The following is a 20,780-nucleotide window of genomic DNA, read 5'->3' as shown; positions in this document are numbered from 1 at the left end:
CAGGAGGCCCGGGCGCTGCTCCGCTGTCGCCGCGCAGGTGAGGCGGCCCGGCCCGGGGCCCTGGGAGGCCTGGCGCCCGGGCGAGGGTCTCCCCTGAGCGCCGCGCCTCGTTTAGCCTCAGCCCCCACCCCGCCCTTGCACCTTCTGCGGGAACTTCTGGTGGGAAAAGGCACCCGCTCATCTCTGTCTTCATTCGTTCTTAAAGGTGCCTCTTTGGCCTTGCACCTGCGAGGAGCATGTGTCCCGGGCCCGTTGCTCCTGGTTCAGTTCCCGGCTACAACTATGGCTCGACGCCCCGAGCCTCCGTTTCCCCGTGTGTACATCTCCGTGTTCGATCGTTATCTTTACATTCGTTACTTTTAAGCGGGTGTCGTTACAAATACGTACTTGCTGTGGATGTTTTCCTGGCTCAAGTCCCGCCACCCCTGCATCAGATGTATCCTTGCAACGAATGATTTACGCTCAGCCTCAGTTTCCTACCTGTGAAGGGGAGTCATAGTATGTTTGAGTGTGTGATTGGTACATAGCGCTTGGTAAGTTTTAGACTCCCTGAAATTGTTTATTTACTTTTTCATGAAGACACCATCTTCCCACCACCACGTACCACTTGACCTCATGAGAAACTGAGGCTCAGGCAGGGGAAGTAACTTGCCCAAGGTGACACAGTGAGTGACCCAGCCAGGGTCTCAGCCCATAGCCTCTGACCCCCAAACACTGCCTTTTCACTGTCACACGGCCTGTCTTTTGTTAATATTCTTTAGGCGCCTGCTTTACACCAGGACACTGCTAGGTGCTGGGTGAGCCGGAGAAACTCCCAGCGCACAAGCTGCTATGAAGCTGTTTGTGTGTCCCTCTTTTCTGTGTTCATCTGCTCTAGGATGTAAGGTCCAGTAAGCGGGGACATCCGCTGCTTTGTTCCCTGTTGTGTCCCCACTGATAGGCCTCCGAGTCCTGGGCCTGATTGTCATTCAAGAAATATCCATTGAAACTTGAATTCAATGAATTCCTATTGGAGATATTGTTCTCGTGGTCTAGAAGCAGAAACCGAGGCTTGGAGAACTGATGTGACTTTTAGGTTATACGACTAGTAAGGAAGCGAACCAGGATTTGAACCCGGCCTTTGCGACTGCAAAGCCGAGAATCTCTAAGCCAGCTCGCTGCTTGGCCTCTTTGTGTCCTGGTCGGGTGGGGTGGAACTCCTCTGACTGGGGGATGCTCAGTCACGCTTCTAGCTCTTTGATTTGTTTTGTTTTGATTTTAGGGAGTAAGCTTGACAAATGCAATCCGGTCATAAAGGGTAGAAAGGAGGGAGGGAATTTGGCCTCTACTAGACTCAGCTGTGGGGAGTGGTGTAAGGCACAGCCCTGCAGGGCATGAGTAGGGGAAACTTCCAGATGCGTTAAGCTGTACTATTTTGCGGCATTCCTAAATCTTTTTTTTTCTCTGAAGAAGCAGATATGCACCAAGAAAGTCTGGCTCCGTCTTTGAAAATTAATCTTGACACTAAGACAGAAGCTAATCCGATAACCATTTGTGTCTTGATTGCAGGAATATGCGCTCCAGTTGTCTTTTTTGTAGACTATGCCTCTAACTGCTTATACATGGAAGAGATCGAAGGCTCAGTGACTGTTCGAGATTATATTCAATCCACTATGGAGACCGAGAAAACTCCCCAAAGTCTCCTCGGCTTAGCCAAGACAGTCGGGCAGATGCTGGCCCGAATGCACGACGAAGACCTCATTCACGGCGACCTCACCACCTCGAACATGCTGCTGAAGCCCCCCGCGGAGCAGCTGCGCATCGTGCTCATAGACTTCGGGCTGAGTTTCGTTTCAGCCCTTCCGGAGGATAAGGGAGTTGACCTCTACGTGCTGGAAAAAGCCTTCCTCAGCACCCATCCCAATACCGAGGCAGTGTTCGAAGCCATTTTGAAGAGCTACTCCACCTTCTCCAAAAAGTCCAGGCCGGTGCTAAAAAAGTTAGAGGAAGTGCGCCTGAGAGGAAGAAAGAGGTCCATGGTCGGGTAGGAGAGTCTGTTTGACAGGTACCGACGTTTAGGCCGTTTATGTCAAAGGGAGTCTGAAGGAGGGCTCCCAACAGGAGACTAGACCTAAATAAAGGTGTTGAGATACTTTTCAGTGCTGACTGAGATCGAGCTTGGCTGTTCTCCACGGCCTCCTGTGGGCAGGAGACAAGTTCTAGGCACAGTCGGGTATTTAAAGGAAATCTAGAGCAGGCTTCCTCTTGGGCTGTGCGGCGTGTGCAGCAGGTACAAGGGCACGGCATCGCACACCACTGAGCCACACGGTGAGAACATTACTCTTCAGGCTCCTGGGTGAGGTGAGGACAGAGTCTCAGCTGGTGACGGATGTCTTTATCAGCCCGCGAATCCACCATTTTTCTTTTTATTGTGTACATGACCTATTCCGCTTGAAACCAACATAATGGGATACATTCAGCGTTTTAAAAATGAACTAGAGGGGCGCCTGGGTGGCTTACTTGGTTAAGCGTCCAGCTTCAGCTCAGGTCGTGATCTTGTGGTTCGTGAGTTCGAGCCCCGCTTCGGGCTCTGTGTTGACAGCTCAGAGCCTGGAGCCTGCTTTGGATTCTGTGTCTCCCTCCCTCTCTGCCCCTCCCCTGTTCATGTTCTGTCTCAATAAACCTTTAAAAAAAAAAAAAAAGAACCAGGAGGTGGGGAGCATGGCAGAAACACCATCAGGGACAAAGTTGGTGAAGGAGGAGCATCCGTGGGCAGCAAGGCCGGGGTAGTCCTTATGCAGCGAGCAGAGCAGAGGAGGAGCAGGGCATGAGATCAGAGAGGTGGGTAAGGACCAGCTCAGGCACGGCCTTGCAACAAGCCTGGATTTTGTTCTCGTGCAACTCGGGGTTTTAAACAGGGAGACGTCTCATTTAGGTTTCGAAAGGATCACATTGGTAGAAAAACAGGTAAAGGGGGGCTAGAGGGGAAGGGAAAAGCCTCCTCAACTGGCCGGGTCAGCGATAGTGGTAGCCTGGGGTCGAGGCCTTGCCGAGCGTGCAGCAATCCCCTCGGCCCCATTGGTGCGTGTGACACGGCGACCAGAGCAGTGGAGGTGACAGCAGCAGTGGGGAAGCCATACTGACCTTTGCAGGCCCTGAGGGAGGGGGAGGGCCTGGAGCAACCACACGTGTCCCCAGGGCAGCTGCCCGGCTGTGTGCTCAGCCCGTGGCCCGGAGGGGCCGCGAGGGATGGTCGAACATTCTTAGGTGAGCTGTGCATTCCGTCCCTGGTTCAGCGTCTCACAGAGGACTAAGCCGCCCTCTGCCATCCCAGCTTCCTCAGAGTGCGCGTGGGGACAGCTGGCCTCTGCAGCGGGGAGCCCTCGGCTCTAGCGGCTCTGTATGAATAACACTGGAACCTTCGCACACAGGGCTCACAAACCTCGTTCTACAGATGAGGAACGGCGCCCCGCGGTGCAGTGCATCAGGTCTCCGGGTCGTAAGTTGCAGAGCTGGGATTCAAACCTACATTTTTAACAGCAGCAGTTCACTATTGAGCGGTTACTAAGTTGTTTGCATGCATTAACCTATTTTACAGAGGAGGTGACTGAGGCACAGAGAAATCGAGCCTTGCTCGAAGTCACACAGCTAGTGAGAGTCAGAGCCTGGGAAATGTGATACGGAGGTGTGTCCAACACTGAAAAGGACACAGTGCCCACATCTTCTAGAACATTTCAAAGTGCTCTTGTGGGGTGCCTGGATGGCTCAGTCTGTTAAGCATCTGACTTCAGCTCAGGTCATGATCTTGGTTCATGAGTTCAATCCTCGAGTCAGGCTCTGTGCTAACAGCTCAGAGCCTGGAGCCTGCTTCGGATTCTGTCTCCCTCTCTCTCTGTCCCTGCTCTCTCTCTCTCTCTCTCAAAAAGTAGATAAACATTAAAAAGTTTTTAAAAAAGAGAGCTCTTGTGATTGGCCCACGGGCCACAGAATGGAGTCATCCACGTTGGGCACAGTGAATGCTGTTCTCGTTAGGTGAGCTGACCGGCCGAGGGCATCTGGGCACGCCTGAGCTAGTGAAGGGATGTGCGTGTAATCTCAGCTGTGACTGAGAAAGGAAACCTCAATACTGATCCCGGTTCCTATAAGACTTGTTGACAAAACCAGGCAGGCAGCTTGCAGGCCGTCGTTTGCCAAGCTGATTTTTTAAAAATCCTGCATTAAAATATTTGTCTCGATCACGGAGTTTTTAGGTGCCCCGTTGAATCAGTGCCCTCCCAAGAGCCTCACAGACCTTATCCTGGTCCTCACCCGGCTGCCACTGGCTGTGGGAGCCCAGTGGATAGGGCCCTGGAAACTTCCTCCCTGTGTTCTGACTTCAGAGCCCTGCAACCTGCGAGGACCCAGTTCCCCTTTCCTGAGCCAGGATGAGTGGCCGGCCATCTTTGCCAGCAGATGTCGCGAGTTACCGTCATCATTCATACGGAGAAGCTTCCTTCCCCTTCCTCCTCTTTCCCTTTTCTCTCTCCCTCTCCTCCCTCCCCCTCCTTTCTCCTCTTCTTCCCTCTTTTCCTATCTCCCTACCTTGAACTTGGCTCATTTATCCACTCGACACCTAAGCATCCCCATGTGGCAGGCACTGCGCAAATCGCTCAGGCTATCTGGGACGGAGACGTGGGGCGTCTGGCTCCCTCCCGCCTTAATTTGGTCTCTCCCTTCTTCGCTCGTTCAGTCACTGGGTATTTCCTGAGCGCCGCGGCTCTGTCTGGCTCTGTGCTGGATCCCACGGAAGCTACGGGGGTGAGAAAGCCCAGCCACCGCCCTGGAGCCCCTCGCCCTCTCCCCTCACTGCTGCAGCCCGTGGTTTCCCCAGTGCTGCCCTGTTTCCTCCCTGCCTTCCCCCGACGTGCTTCCTCACTGAGCAGCCAGAGACCCTTATAAAGCCAGTTCATGCCACTTCTCTGACCAGAACCTTGATGGCTTCCTGTCCCATGCCTCCTTGCTTAGCAGCTGCATGATGAGGGACCCCTCACCGTGCCGCTCTGAGCCTCAGTGTCCTCGTCTGTAAGATGGACTGACAATGGTAACTACCTCGCGGAGCTGCTGTGAGCGCTGTCGGGGGTCAGATGCCCAGGAAGCAGACCCTGAGCTGCAGTGTGGCTCGGTGGATGCTTACTCCACAGAAGGGAAGGGGCGAAGGCAGCGGCAGAGGGCAGGGGGAGAGTGGGAGCGAACAGTAGGCCCAGCAGCAGCCGCAGCTGACCCTGTGGGCGGGGGGGGGGGGAGCTCCTTGCCTACAGCGGTCCCACAGAGATGTCCCACATCACACAGTCATGGGCAGGCCAGTTCCGGAGGGCACGAACATGGCTGAGGCCGTTCTCTGCAGGGACTCCATCCCTAACGGGGCCACCGCATTTGGGGCCCTCAGCCTTTCCTCGAAGTGGATCCGGGAGGCACATCAACACCCCCACAGTGAGCATCAATGAGACAGCACGTACAGTGCATGGTGCATTGTAACCACTGGCAATTGTCATTATGTAACAGATTAATACTATTTTTAGAACCAACAAACAGGCAGTTATAATAAAGCCTCGTTTGCTCCACTTACAAGCCACAGACACACACGGGCACTGCCCCATGCTGCTGGGTCCCAACTCCAGTGTTTCAGACCGGCCTGAGCTGAGAATTTGCGTTTCTAACAAGTTCCCGGGGGACCGGTGACTGTGAGACTGCTGTTCTGAGAACCGCTGCCTTAAAGAAGATCAAGGTGTTCATGAGAAGGGCAGAAAATAGATGCCGAGAAGACAGAAACAGTAGTTGTTCACTATACCCATTTTATGGATGAGGAAGCTGAGTCTCAGAGACGCTAAGCGACTTGTCTAGTCATCAGCCTCGAAATGACAGTGTGCCGGGCACTGTCTGTTGCCTAACAAAAGCCACACTCCTTATTCCTTTGGGGCAGAGCCTCCAATGTCCGGGTGATTATTAAATGAAAATGGGTTCATCTCAGGGAAGGTCAGACTGGTCCCCATCTACAAGTGGGTGTGGGCGTCTTCCTGGCCAATCAGCCAGAAACGCGGATCTGCGGACGTTGCTTCTGGGGAAGGTGTTCTTTCCTATGGAAAGCCAGACGGTGGTAAGAGTTCTCTCAGCACCCGGACTCCAACACACCCCCATCAGCAATTCCTGCCTTTCAATGCAGCAGTGAAAAGTGGAGGTTCAGCAGCCACGTTGAGACCAGGAGGCTGATGGCAAAGCACCAGCGAGGAGAGGACAAGGGAGTAAAGACCCAGCAGGATGTGAGTCTGTCCTTAGGGATGCTGGAACTCAGACCTCTTCCCTGACCTGTCACTTGCTTAAGTAAACATCTTCAAAGCTGAAGCTGCTTTAAGCAGGTTTTCTGTCCCGCGAAGCGAAAACACTCCTAACCAGAACGGATGCGGATCCCTGTCTCCCCGAGCTGTGCTTGCTCACTGGTATCTTGCTGCCTTCCCGGGTTGGGCTGGCAGACTGGGTGGGACAGGCCTCGCCTGAGATCAGGGTGAAGGAGCAATGGCTGGCGGTCTCCAGCCCCTTCTCTTCCAGGGCCAGAAGGTGCGAGCACTGGTCTGAGACTCAGCCTGTGCAAGACCTGATGCGCCAGCAGCTTCCTCTGTGTGTCTGGCTGCTGTTACTTTGCCCACTTGCCACGCTGTTCTTGCAGCAGACACTCCTGCTGCTACCTCAGTCTTTGTCCTTGCTGTTTCCTTGTCCCGCAACACTGTTCCCCGCAGACCTTTAGGTGGCCTCCTCCCTCACTTCCTTTAGGTCTCTGCCAGATACACTGTGAGAGGACCCCTGGGAGCACCCTCTAAAAGGTGAGCCCCCCCTCAATCCCCAGCCCTCCCTGCCCCTCCCCAGCTCTGTTTCCATCCCGTCCATCAGCACCTGCATGCAGCATGAGCACCTGCTCGCTGGCATCCTGCTCCCCCCGTGGGCAGGGGGCCGTGCTCGTCCACTGCTCCAGCCGTGGTTTCTACAACGGTGCCTGAAGGCACGGAGTAGGCGCTCCGTAAACATGTGCTGATTTGAGTTGAATTCCCTCGTGCACATGTAGCCTGCTTGTGGCAAAGAAAATTGGGGAGCCACGTGAGCCTTCCTCCCGCTACCCACCCCCCGCCTCGCCCCCACATGCCCCCTGCCCCCAGTCTTCCCTGCTGGTCCTGGCCTGCAGCTCAGAACAGAAAACATTCAGAACCCCAGGGTTTGGTGCTGATCAAAGCGTCCTCCTGTTTGGGAACCGGCACTCTCTGCCCAGGACACAGAGCGGAGGGGCGGCCCGGAGCCCAGAGTTAGCTGCGGTTCCAGGCCAGGGGCCGCTGGGCCTGCCCCTTCCCTGTAGTGAGGAAAGGCCCTGCAGGCCGAGCTGCCTGAACCCGGCCAGGGAACTAAAAGGGGCAACGAATCCCAGCCCCAGCCTGAGGCCACCTGCGAGGCTCGACCAGAATGTCACGCTGAAAGATGCTGACAGTGGCGCCACTCCGCGAGCTCTGAGCGCTCCCCTTCCGAGGAGGGGGGTGCAGAGCTGATGCCAACACTCCCTGCACGCTGTCCCCTCCCCCAGCTTTATCTTTCTTCATAGCGCTAAGCACTATGGGATATAGTGCTTATATCTTATTACAGAGCAAATAAAATGGAAGCTCTGTGAGACCAGGGACCTTTGTCTTGTTTGGTCACTGCTGTCACCCCAGTGCCCAGAATGACACCTGGTATACTGGTATACAGTAGGTATTCCATTAATACTTGTGAACACTTAAGCGACCGACTCTTGATTTCAGCTCAAGCCATGATCTCACAGTTTCATGGTTTGAGTCCCACATCGGGCTCTGTGCTGACAGGGCAGAACCTGCTTGAGATTCTCTCTCTCTCTCTCTCTCTCTCTCTCTCTCTCTCTCCCTCTCTCTCCCCCCCCCTCACTCACTCTCTCTGTCTCTCTCAAAATAAATAAACTTAGAAAAATACTTGTGAATAACTGATAGTCATGATTTCGGTTGATGTTCACCATAATAAAGCTCAACGATTTAAGGCTTGTTCAGTTTTTCAGGATGCACCGAACCTCCGCTGTGTTCCAGGCACTGGGATGTGGTGAGGAGTAATGGGACTCCGTGTTCCCACAGAGTTTAGTAGGGAATGGCTTCAAATAGTGACGCACACCGTGCAGGAAAGAACTTGGAGCAGACGTGATATGGAGGGTGTGATGTCGAGTTGAGGAAGGCTCCATCTCAGTAGGATTAGGTGGGGAGGGGGTCCCTTGGAGGAGGTGACATTTGAGTGAAGACCCGAGGGAGAAGGAGGCAGCCACAGAGATGGGATGGCAGGGGGTATGGGGGCCATCCAGGCAGAGGGCGCAGTCCATGGGAAGAACTTGGCGTGTTCGAGGAGCAGAAAGGAGGTCATGAAGAGGGTGGCATGCAGTGGTTGAGAGGAAAGCGGGTAGGACATCCGTTCAGAGAGCTAGGCATGGCTCGGTCGTTCATGTGGGTGCCCAGCACTGGTGGCTGTAGCCAGTATGTATGCACTTTACATAGAGGTCATTTTCCTGTTAGAAACGGGGAGGGGCAGTGGCGCTGTGTGTCATGGGGATTTCAGCTCTGTCATGTACTAGCCGTGTGGCCATGAACAAATGTCTTAATCTCTCGGAGCCTCCGTTTCCTCATCTAACAGACATGCCTAGGAGGAAATGAAAATAAATGGTAGTCAACCATCCACCAACTGTGGAAGTCCTTTAAGAATTTCCCCCCACATTAGGGGCACCTGGGTGGCTCTGTCGGTGAAGCGGCTGATTTTGGCTCAGGTCATGACGTCCCAGTTCATGAGTTTGAGTCCCACATTGGGCTCTGTGCTGACAGCTCAGAGCCTGGAGTCTGCTTCCAATTCTGTGTCTCCCTCTCTCTCTGACCCTCCCCTGCTCGCTCGCTCTCTCTCTCAAAAATAAGTAATAAGAGAAAAACTTAAAAAAAAAATTTCCTCCCACATTCTACTTCTTTCTCAGTGTAAAGGGGGAAGAGACAAAGGGAGTCGTGGGTCCAGCCTTGGAGCCACGTTTCCTCCTACAGGGGCTAAGGTCCAAGCCTCGTGCTGTGAGGCCTCTCCTTCCCAGTAGAAACTCTTAGAGGACTCAGCCTCCTCAAACCCTGGCCAATCTCTGCCACCAGCTTCCTCTCTGAGTTTGGCTGCTTCTTCTGACTCTGCCCCTACTTGTTCACTCTGGGTGAGAAGAAGAATAGTGTAATAGTTATCGATTGCCGTGTAACAAATTGCTCCAAAACTTAACGGTGTAAAACCACTCTTCGTTATGCTCATGGATCCTGTGGGTCAGAACTTTGGACAGGGCAGCGTGGGGATGTCTGCTTTCTGTTCCACCACGTCGGGGACATCAGCTGAAAGCTTCAAAGGCTGGGGAGTGGGATTGCCCGGAGGCTCCTTCGCTCATACACTGGTTAGTTATTCCTGGCTGCTCGCTAGAAGCCTTGCTCTCTCTCTCTGGTTTTTCTGCTTGGTCTAGTTTGAAATTCAAATGTGATGGCCAGGTTTCAAGGATGAGAGGCCCAAGAGCGAGGGAACCAAGCAGAGGCTGTACCCTCTTTATGACTTAGCCTTGGAGATCACATTGCATCAGTTCTGCCGTGCCCTATTGGTTGGCTCGGCGCAAGCCCCCTCCTGCTTTCGAGAAGTGGGAACGTGGACCTCTGACCCTCAGTGTAAAGAGTGTCAATCACGCTTAAGAGGAGCAGACAGATGGGAAGCACATGTAGGACGGAAGAGGGAGATGGGTGCCGTCCTGGGAAAGTTAAATCTGCCACAAGCTAAATGATCATCACTGTTGTCGCCTGCTGAGCACTGAATGTGTGCAGGTGCAACGCCACAGCCTTGCTTATGAATTCTTCTGACGTCCTTGTGAGCCACATGCCCTTCTTGTTTCCATTCCGGGCAAGGAAACAGGCCCATAGGAGTTAAAGGTCTTGTCTAGGGTTGCATAAGAAGCCCAGCAGTACAGCTGGAATTTGAACGTAGCTTTGTCTAATGCAGGGTGACAGACTCAAGAAGGGAAGGCAAACAGATTGCTGTACAGATTACATGAGTTAAAACACGTAAAGTGCTGAAAACAGTGCCTGGCACACAGTCTGTAATATATTGCCATTCTTCTTCTTATTATTATTTCCTTTCAGCCACTGGATTGAAACCTCTTACTGTCTTCTTAAACTCTTCACTCCCTCCAGAACAAGGGAGCCAGTCCAGGGGCCCTGGCTGCAATATACCCTGGCCCCAATGGCCTACACTCAGCCTTTGGGGGATGAACCCCAGTTTCTGTGATGTCAGCTGGACTGAGTCATAGTTTTTCCGGGCCGGAGAACTGTCCTCCAGTACCTGGGCTTTGGATGTCCAAAGTGTTCCCCGCAGGGCCTTGCCCTCCACACGAAGTTGTCTGACCCTAACCTGCCTGGAACCTTTGATGAAGCCGGTGATTGGGCTGCCTCAAGGTCAGGTGACCGATCTGAGAGGACCTGGGGGAAAGTTTCATCACAGCCGCTGCAAAGGGTCCATTGGGAAATAACTTGGCCTAAGGGCTTACAGGAAGTGTGCCAGCGTGACCCACATAGCAAGGGGCACTGCCCCTCTTTCTAGTCCATATCACTATCTTTTAAGGAAAAGCATTTACGTTTTATTTTTATTTATTTTTGAGAGAGAGCACGAATGGAGAGAGGGGCAGAGGGGGAGAGAAAGAGAGAGAGAGAGAGAGAGAGAGAGAGAGAGGGAGAGAGAGACTTAAGCAGTCTCCATGCTCTGTGCAGAGCCTGATGCAGGCTTCGATCCCACAACCCTGGGATCAAGACCTGAGCAGAAATCAAGAGTCGAACATTCAACCAACTGAGCCACCCAGGTGCCCCAAACCATTTAAATTTTAAATGAAAAGCATGCTCACTAGAATGGCCATAATAATAATAATAAACAATTCCGTTAATACTAAGTGTTGGCAAAGATGTGGAGAATTTAGAACCCTCCTGCATTCTTCATGAGAACTGTAAAATGGTATGGACACTTGGGAAAATGGTCTGGCAATTCTTTAAAAGGTTAAGTATAGAGTTACCAAATGACTCAGCAATTCCAGTCCTCGGTGTAGACCCAAGAGAACTGGAAACATGTCCACACAAGAATAGGCACAGGAATGTTCGCAGCAGCATTATTCATAAAAGCCAAAAAGTGGAAACAGGTCAAATGCCCATCAACTGATGATAAATAAAATGCGGTTATTCATGCAACGGAATATTATTTGCTCATAAAAAGGAGCCAAGCACTGATCGGTCCCCTAAGTGAAAGAAGGCAAACACAAAGGACCATGTATTGTATGATTCCATTTACGTGAAATGTCCAGAACAGGCAAATCTGTAGACAGAAAGTAGATTCATGGCTATCCACTGTTTGAGGTTGGGGGTGATTGTTAATGGGTATGGGGCTTCTTTTAGGGGTGAAGAAATTCTCTGCAATTGATTGTAGTCATGTCTGCGTGTGTGAGTATACTAAACACCATTGAACTGAGCACTTTGGAAGGGAGAATCGTATGCTGTTAAGTTGTTATTTTAAAAATGAGGGGCACCTGGGTGGCTCAGTCGGTTAAGCAGCCCCCTTCAGCTCAGGTCATGATCTTGCAGGTCGTGGGTTCAAGCCCCGCGTTGCCCTCTGTGCTGACAGCTCAGAGCCTGGAGCCTGCTTCCTTGTCTCCTGCCAGAGCCTGGATTCTGGGTGTTCCTTTCTCTCTGACCCTGCCCTACTCACACTCTGTGTGTCCCTCTCTCAAAAATAAATAAATATTGTTTTAAAAATTTCTTTAGAAAAAAACATTTAAAAAGCTTTTTTAACAATGAGAGCAGAATATACCCCTCTGCTTAAATCCTTGCAGGGGCCGCCTGCCATCCCAGTGCGGGTATGCTGCCCTTACCCAGGCTTTCACGACCCCGTGCTGTCTAGCTGCTGGCTGTCCTTCTGACCACACCTCTGCATCCCAGGTTCTGGATCATTCTAAGCCACGTGGTTTGTTCCTGCCTCGGAGCCACGGCACTCGGCTTTTCCTTGTACCTGGAATGCTTTTATTTTGCTTGAGTAGATACGGTGCCGATTGTGATTTCCGAGTTGTGAGATAGATGGATGTTTATAAGATACCGATGTGTGGTTTTCCAAAGTGTTTGGAGAGGTGATCGTCTCCAGTAGGCATCCGTGAGACTGCCGGTCACCCTAGAGTCTTGCCAACACTTCACGGCAGCACCTGTTTCACTTCGCTGTTCCACTGGGTTTATATCACCCTGAGCTCTCAATTTGCATTTCCCTGATGACCTGTAATGTCGAGCATCTTTGTATGTGCTTATTGGCTACTTGTCTATTTGTATGTTTTTTTTGTTTTTGTTTTTTTTTTTTGGTGAAGTGTCTTTAAATATTTTGCCTACTTTGAAATTGGGTTGAGTTCGGATTATTGAGTTGTAATAGATTTTAGAATAGAGATACACGTTCTTTGTTAGATACAGTTTTGAAAATATTTTTCCCAGATTATATTAAATTTATATTTTATTTTATTATTTTTATGTTTATTTTTATTTTATCTTATTTTTTATATAGTTTATTGTCAAGTTGGTTTCCACATAACACCCAGTGCTCTTCCCCCACAAGTGCCCTCCTTCATGACCGTCACCCCCCTTCCCCTTCCCCCCTCCCCCTTCAGCCCTCAGTTTGTTTTCAGTATTCAAGAGTCTCTCATGATTTGCCTCCCTCCCTCTCCCTAACTCTTTTCCCCTCTTCCCCTCCCCATGGTCCTCTGTTAGGTTTCTCCTGTTAGACCTATGAGTGAAAACTTAAATTTATATTTTAAATGCTCATCTTAGGAAAGGAGAAAGGTATAAAGTAAATGATTTCTAGCTTCTTATAAAAGAGAGAGAGATAAACCCAAAGTAAGTAGAAAAAAGGAAATAATAAAATAAGCAGAGAGGGGCTCCCACTTCTGGGAAGATGGGGCAGACCTAGTTCTTTCTACGCTTCCTGCTGATTACAGCGGGAGCCCTGCACGGCTCACATAAGACAATCAAGAATACGTTATAGAGAGTGGAGAGATGAAGGCAGGGACTTGGGACCCAAGGAACCATCCGGCGGTGGGTTTTCTTTTTGGCTACTCTATCTCAGACTTGGAAGAAGCAGGGAACCTGGAAATGCCAGCAGAAGCTGCTAAAAAGCCCTGATGAAAGACTGCACTCTGTGGCCAAAGGTCCAGGAAAGATCAGCCAAGCGAGACCATTTTTAGACAAAATGGACTCTACTCCGGCTGAACACAATGGAAAAAAAATGTGACCTGGCTCAGCATAGGCTGAGCAGGAGCCCTGACTTCCATCCCCACCAGGCTCTAGCCTTATGTGCCAGCTTCCTTCCAGGGTGGCATCGGAGGAAGAAGAGGAGGGGGCTGGGACTTTTGTGCACCTTGGCTAGTGAGGAAGGATCCTCCTCTCCCGGCACCCCCTTGCCGTGTTTGCTGGTTTTGCTGAAAGGATGGAAAAACAAGCCTGGGAGGAAATATCTGCAAACCACGTATGGTATCTAGCGTATATAAACCACTCTCAAACCTCTGTAGCATGAGGCAGACAGTCTGGTTAGCAAGTGAGCTAGCAGCAGGAAAAGAGGATTCTCCAAAGAGGGCATGCAGATGGAAAACAAGCACATGAAAAGATGTTACAGTCACTAGGAAAATACAAGCTAAAACCACAATGAGACATCTCGACACCTCTGTCAGAATGGCTAAAATAGAAAATGGGGACAACACCAAATGCTGGCAAAGATGTGGAGAAACTGGATCACTTATTTGTCACCAGTGGAAATGTAAAATGGCGCAAACTCTCTGGGAAACAATTTAGCAGTTTCTTTAAAAAACTAACTAAACTAACTGTTCACCGCCAAGTCACTCAGTTGTACTCCTGCGCGTTTATGCTGGAGGAAGAAAACGGAGCCTCCAGGCTCCGATCTACAGATGGGTCACCGGCTCCGGGAGAAAGTGGAAACTAAATCCACAGCAGGTTGACCAGCAGGTGCCCGCTTGCTCTGTGCCTGCATTGCGCTGAGCGTCCGCGCGCCATCACACTTAACCTTCCCCTCGGACCTCTTGTCTGGTAGAGGCCGTGATCATCATCGCCCCCACTTTCTGGACCAGTAAACTGAGGCTCCAAGGCCGTCGCTCAAGGCCACGCAGCCAGAATGTGCAGAGCGAGGATTCCAACCGAGGGGAATGCGACCAAGTGCTTTAATCCTCACAAGGTCTTTTACCACCTGGTTAACCTGCAGTGGGAAGAGGGCTCTGAAAGGTTTGGCCAGGGGGCCGCAGGTTAGAGCCCGGCTCACGCTGCCTAGAGGGCCGGAGTCCGCTTCCCGGTCTGGCGCCTGACTTCCCCCAGTTTGCCGGGCCTCCCGACCACGGGCACCACCCCGCCGGGAGCCTCGACAGGGCGGCCCCAGCTCGGTCCCCTCCCCGGGCCCGCCCCCGGGCTTTAAGCCGGCGTGGGGCAGCGCGGCGCGGGCAGTCCCGGGCCGACTCGCTCTCCGCCTGGCGGCCGCGCAGATGGCGGCGCTGGCGACCGTGGCCAAGAAGGTGTGGAGCGCGCGGCGCCTGCTGGTGCTGCTGCTGGCTCCGCTCGCGCTGCTGCCGGTGGTCTTCGCCCTCCCGCCGCAGGTAACGCTGTCCGTCGGCCCGAACCCCGCCGATTTCACCAGCCCGCCCCCCTCGACCCTCTCCCCCCACCCCACGCCCGTCCTGCCCCCTGCAGCCCTGTCCCTGCGGCGCCTTGGAGCCCGAGTCCGGCCAGCGCGCGGGATGGTGCCCGGTCCGCGGAGCGAGTTCTCTGCGGGGCTGCGTGCGCGGGGCGAGCACTGCCCTCCGCGATCGCGGAACTGTTAATGACCAACAAGCCGTAGGACCCGGGGCAAGTCACTTCCCTAGTCTGAGCTTCGGCCCGCTCAGATGGGCAAATGTTCAAGAGGGCCGTCCCTGTAAATCTCTTAGAATTGAGCCTGGGCCCCAGTAAATGCCCGCCAGGTCCCAGGCCCCTTACCTGATGGGAGCAGCCAAGGTTGGAAGAGCCCTGTGCCCAGGGCCAGGCGCAGTGCTGAACTTCGCCTTAAGCACAGTCATTTTATCTAATCCTTTCAGCGACCCTCGGAGGGTGAGGATTATTGATCTCATTTTCTAGAGAAGGAGAGCGAGGCTCAGAGAGATGAAGTGACTTGCTCGGAATCACACAGCAAGCGGCTGGGCAGGGATCCGTTCCCGGGCTTGTCAGAAGCCACAACTTGGGTTTGCACACTGTCAAAGAACTTAATCCTTCTACCAAAGGCTGCAGATCGAGGTCAGGGATGTCAGGATGAAAGTCAACACCAATGGAGGCGGGCGAAGATGGTGTTGTGGGTCCCTGTTGTGTTTCTCACTGGTCCCCAGCCCTTCTGGGGCATCATGGGAGGGCTAGGACAAGGCCCCTAGCTCCAGGAAGTTGCTTCACTATCTCTCAATGTGATGTTAAATGTTCATAAAAAAAGTAAAAGCAGAGGGGCGCCTGGGTGGCTCAGTGGGTTGAGCGTCTGACTTCAGCTCAGGTCATGATCTCACGGCTGTGGGTTCAAGCCCCGCATCTGGGCTCTGTGCTGACAGCTCAGAGCCTGGAGCCTGCTTCAGATTCTGTGTCTCCCTCTCTCTGCCTTTCCCCTGTTCATGCTGTCTATCTCTGTCTCTCAAAAGTAAATTAAAAATGTAAAAAAAAAAAATAGCAGAGAGAGTGTGACTTAGTGCTACATTACCCAGTACCCCCCGGGGTAGAGACCAGGGGAGCTGAGAGAGGTATTCAGAGAGGGCTGCCTGGAGGAAGCAGCCCTCCTTGGGCACAGGGAGTGAGGCGGTGATACCAGCTGGTGCCAAAGAGACCCAGAGCTAATCTACAAACAAGGTCTTTAGTGTGGAATTACCTCAACTCTTAGCCTTTGTGGACCGGGAAGACGGAACAGCAATAAGCCGGAATAAGGATTAGGTCACTTTCAAAAACCATCCCATTCCCAGCCAGATGCAGACCTCAGGACCTCAGACCAACCTTTCTTCTTGGGTCTCACTTTCCTTATCTGTAAAATGGGGCCATCATGGTGCTGGCTTCTGAGAACTGATGAGAAAAGTTGATCGAGGAGATTGCCTTGATGGAGCCGCATCAGGGGGAAGGACGGACAGGTCTGTGAAGTCCCTGGCAGAGCCCCAGGGAAGAAAAGATAAAATCACCCAGGGTCTGGGGGTTCTGCAAGCTTCTCTCTGCTCTGCCCTCTAGCAATATCTGTGAACTCAGGGTCTGATCCAAAGGTTATGGGGCCTGAAGCAAACCGTATTTGAAAAGTGCCTTTTAAGGAAAACTACACAGATTTGCACATAGAAAATGCAGGGGTGGCAAGCCTGATACGGAAGGGGTTTTGTTGAATGCGTAACTCCTAGTACGTGCCAAGCACCGTGCCAGGAGCTTCTCAGGCAGCGTCCTCTATAATGTGCACGTAGCCAGGGAGACAGTATTAGCATCCCTACTGACCAGCTGAGGGAATGGACGTCAGCGAGGTTCGGTGACCTGCCCAAGGTCACACAGCCTGTGCAGAGCCGGAGTGCAGCGTCCACACTTGTCATCATCGCCTGTATACTCTTTCCTCAGTTATAAGGGAATAAGAACCTTTTGGGTTCGCTGCAGATCCTGGCCGGGACTTGGCTTTGGGTGGCCCTAGATGTCACTGTCTCACGTGACTGATAAATGAAGGCCTCCGTCCAGGAGACAGGTCTGGCTTTTTGGGGGGGATCTTAGCCTCCCTCAAAAATCTGTATCAGCATGTCAAAGCCTCAGCCCAGATAATGATATATATGACATGTATTATTATTCGATTCTTGGATAGTTGGATAGTAGTTAGTCACTGACTTGTTTCTCAACGTGCTGTGCAATGTGAATTGCAGCATCCTTAGAGAACATTGAGCAGATAACATTGCTGATTTTATTGATCTGGGACAGACATTGAAAGCAAAGAGTGGGCGTGCTATGCAAACACGGCTTCCAGACAATTTCTGTAGAAATCTCTACCTCAACCCTGTGCTATCCTCCTTAAACGAAGCCGTGGGGAGCTAAGAAAAACTTCAGGTTTGCTGTGCAAATGGCGCTTCGAGGCAAGCGTCCTTCGTGTCTACTCCCACCTCCAGCGTCAGAGCGCCACTCCTGAGCCTCTCTCCCATAGAAATTCTGGAACCGGGGCGCCTGGCGGGCTCAGTCGGTTGAGCGTCTGACTTCGGCTCCGGTCATGATGTTGTGGTTTGTGGGTTCGAGCCCTGCGTCGGGCTCTGTGCTGCCAGCTTGGAGCCTGGAGCCTGTTTTGGATTCTGTGTCTTCCCTTCTGTGTGCCCCTCTCATGCTCATGCTCTGTCTCTCTCTGCTTCTCAATAATAAATAAACATTAAAAAAATTTTTTAAAGAAATTCTGGAACCACCACCAGTGCAGGGTATGATGTATATATGGGTTCCCCAAACTTTGCAGCGATCAGATCATGAAAAACAATGCAGATGCTTGGCATTTGCCATGTGCCCCTGACTGGGTGTGAATGGTCCCCAGGCCCCCACCTCTCTGGTGTTCTAGGAGTCTGTGTGGTCGACAGGGTGGGCCCTCAGGAACCTGTCCCCTGGCTGCTGGCAAGCCGGTGGGCGGGGAGGTCAGGGTTAATCTGAAGAGCAGAAGGGAGGGGGGAACAATTCCTCCATTATGTCCTCCCGGCTTGGAAGGCTTGGAACGGAATGCTACCAGCAGGAACGAAGGGAGTGGGAAGGACTTCTGGAATGCAGTGGTGGCAATTCCCAGGTCCACTGGAGAGTGTGCCTCTGGCTACGAGAGCGCCGGAGACTTAGGAAGTCAGGATGCTGCTGGAGGGACCCCGCCTTGACGTCTTCCGGGAGTGGTCATTCTGGAAGAGGGAAGTGTCGGGACTGGGCGGCTGGTGGGGGTAGATGAGGTGCCAAGGCAGCCTGCGAGTGAGCGCTAGGGGAGTGTTTACAGTGGAGTCTTGCCCCTTTTCTTACCGTTCACCCACACCCGCTGAAAACAAATGTGGCCAGATTGACCAGGTAGCCGAGATGAGTTCTTGCAGTGGGTGCTCACCGGTGGCTTTTCCTAAGGAAGCTCTGAAGAGGAGTTTGGGGATATTCTAGGCAGGACTGCTACAAGGTGTTGCACAGGCTGTGTACTGCACAAGGGGCCTCGAGTTGGTGGTGTGATTGAACCAACCTAGACTCTACCTGCCAAACTATGTCTCCTGGTGCAGTGCTAGATCTGCCTGAGGAGAGTCCCCGCCCCCACCCCTGCCCACCACCATCCTAATTTGCACAAAGGTATCAAGTCTGGCCAGCAGCAGACTCATTTTGGGGCGCTGGATCCTTTTAGGGGATGGTAGTGCACCTGTGAGGTCAGAGGCCCTTTGGCATTTTCCTAATTCTTATGGATGGAATTAAGGTGGTTGAGGAGGAAAATGGTCATTTCATTCCCAGTTTGGAGTCCTTGGAATCAGAACTGGATTCTTACCCTGCATATTTGCTCTGTGACCCGGGGCAGGCGTTTTGCTTCCCTCGGCTTCAGTTTCTTCACTGATAGTGTGGCCACAAGATCTCCTTCCTCCCTCGTGATTCCCTGGGCCCAGGGAAATCATACATTGTGCCTGTGCCCTAGCTTCCTGCTTTTAAAATCAGTGCTGGGGTTTGTCTCCTGTCTTGCGTGCTTTCGGTGGAGAATCGGAGACCCGGGGAAGTCAAATGCTGGACAGTGGAAAGACCTGCATTTGGGTCTTGGCTCTGAAACTCTGTGACTGGAGACTTTGCGTCTCTGAGTCGTGGTTCCCTCACTTGTGAAGTGAGGATCGCGCCCTTCCCTTCCCAAGGGCTTTGCAAGTACAGAAATTGTCCTGTGCGGCACCAAACGTCCTATGTTTATAATAATAACTGTCAAAAGGTTTCCCCGTTTATCCCATTCTGACTTACATGCCTTTCAAATTTTCGTTTACTCTTCACACTGCCTTAAGAAGAGGGAGTAATGATTATCCCCATTAGAACAGAGGAGGAAAACAAAGCACAGAGAAGTTAGGTAATGTTCCTGAGGTCACACAGCTACTAGCCATTATTTTGGCCACTTCTCTTGGTCCTGGGTTTTGGAAGATAGGATGGCCGGGGTTCTTAGAGACCCTAAGTCTTCCCTTAACAGGGGCTTCCCAGAAACCCCACAGATCCAGCCCTGTGAGTTGAGGAACTTCTCTGCCAGATACTGCCCTAGTACTTTTTACTTCTATTATCTCACTCAGCTAAGAGAGCGTGGACCGGGAACTCCCCAAACGGACTAAGGTCTGATTTAGTTTGCGGGATCCAAACATCACCCACAACATTCCGGCAGGATCCCCTTTGCCTTGCTCAGTATTACTATATTCCCATCGCCCCCCTTCTTTTTTACATTATTACTGCCTTCCTCCCCTCCCCTCCCCTCCTTTTCATAAAACTTATATACAATGACTTCAAAGGAAACTTAATGCCAAGACCATGTACGGAAAACCCGGATCGCAAAGACTCAGAGAAGAAAAGTAGCAGTAAATAAATATCCACTGTTGGTGACTTCTGGCTGTCACCGCTGTCCCCTTGAAGCCGAGGGCCTGACACCTGCCCTTTCTGTGTTGCCCAGGGAGGCAGATGGTCGAGGTGTGCAGGCCGAGTCAGTACAAACCGAGACTCTGTTTCAGAAGGAACGAGAGAGAGCAAAGACCGAAGAGCGTCTTCACCTTTCTGAAATGGTTTTCCCCACCAGTAGATGGGTTTACTCATGGTCCTCTCCTCCCGGGATTTTGTGATGAAGAATAAGTTCATAGGCAAAAACTACATCTCAGATACACCTAAATTTTGTTTCTCTTGCTTCTGTCCTTTACATGTTTTTTTCCTGGAGGGATCTTTGCAGCTTACTGGGGGGCCAGGGGAAGGGGAGATGCATGCGGTGTTTGGTGGAATGAGCCACCTTAAAATGGTCAGTCCTAAGCCTCAGTTTACTCATATGGAGATTGGGTCTAATCATACTGGAATGAGTTCATATACTTGAGGCACTTCACGTTCTATCTAGTGATATTTCCTTCAGTCTCTGAGCCTACCCTCTAGATAAGGGGTAGGAGAGGTCAGAGGTCAGGCTCCCTTCTGTTCAGATCACGTGGGCCCTCAACAAAGAGTAAGGGCGCCTAATACTTACTGAACACCCACTAGGAGCTCTGGTCCGCTTGCTCCCTCTGTTCCCACATTGACCTTGCTCTTTTTTAAATATCTCAAAATTGCTCTCACCCCAGGACTTTTGCACTTGCAAAGACCCTCTGTCTGAACTGCTCTTTCTTCAGCTATCTGCAAGCTTGTTTCCTCACTTGTTCCCCTCTGCTCAGAGCTGAACCTCCTCAAAGGTCTTCCCTGACCTCTCTACCTAACATAGGAAACAAAAATCCTCTAGACTCCGTTCTCTGCCCTGCCTTACCTTTCATCATGGTCTTTATCGCTGCCTGGCACTATACTATGTATTTAAGGAACGGGCAAGTCAGAGTAACTGGGTTTGGGATTTTCTAAATAATTTAGGATTGGCTAAATAATTGGCTCATAATTTCCATGCGCTCTGGGTCACAGGCTGGCCCTACCTGTCTGGTATTCGGCCCTCAGTGACTAAGGCAGGTGGATGGTTAG

General features: G+C 51.8%; 2 protein-coding genes across 2 annotated transcripts in view; both read left to right on the top strand.

Annotated features, from left to right (window-relative positions):
• Nucleotides 1-2,138, top strand: part of TP53RK (TP53 regulating kinase) — a 2,464-nt gene extending 326 nt beyond the window's left edge. The window contains 2 exon segments of the mRNA XM_029917240.1: nt 1-37; nt 1,549-2,138. The exon segment at nt 1-37 is cut by the window's left edge and continues 78 nt beyond it. Coding sequence (XP_029773100.1) covers nt 1-37; nt 1,549-2,027 — 516 coding nt within the window. The 3' untranslated portion in view covers nt 2,028-2,138.
• A 12,438-nt stretch (nt 2,139-14,576) lies between these two features.
• SLC13A3 (solute carrier family 13 member 3) overlaps nt 14,577-20,780 on the top strand; it is a 71,724-nt gene continuing 65,520 nt past the window's right edge. Inside the window, exon 1 of the mRNA XM_029918493.1 lies at nt 14,577-14,713. Within this exon, the coding sequence (XP_029774353.1) occupies nt 14,603-14,713 (111 nt within the window). The 5' untranslated portion in view covers nt 14,577-14,602. The remainder of the gene's footprint in view (nt 14,714-20,780) is intronic.

This window comes from Suricata suricatta, chromosome 12, assembly GCF_006229205.1.
Source record: "Suricata suricatta isolate VVHF042 chromosome 12, meerkat_22Aug2017_6uvM2_HiC, whole genome shotgun sequence".
NCBI classification, from domain to species: domain Eukaryota; kingdom Metazoa; phylum Chordata; class Mammalia; order Carnivora; family Herpestidae; genus Suricata; species Suricata suricatta.
The sequence above is the reverse complement of the archived record's forward strand: the minus strand, read 5'-3'. Positions and strand labels throughout refer to the sequence as shown.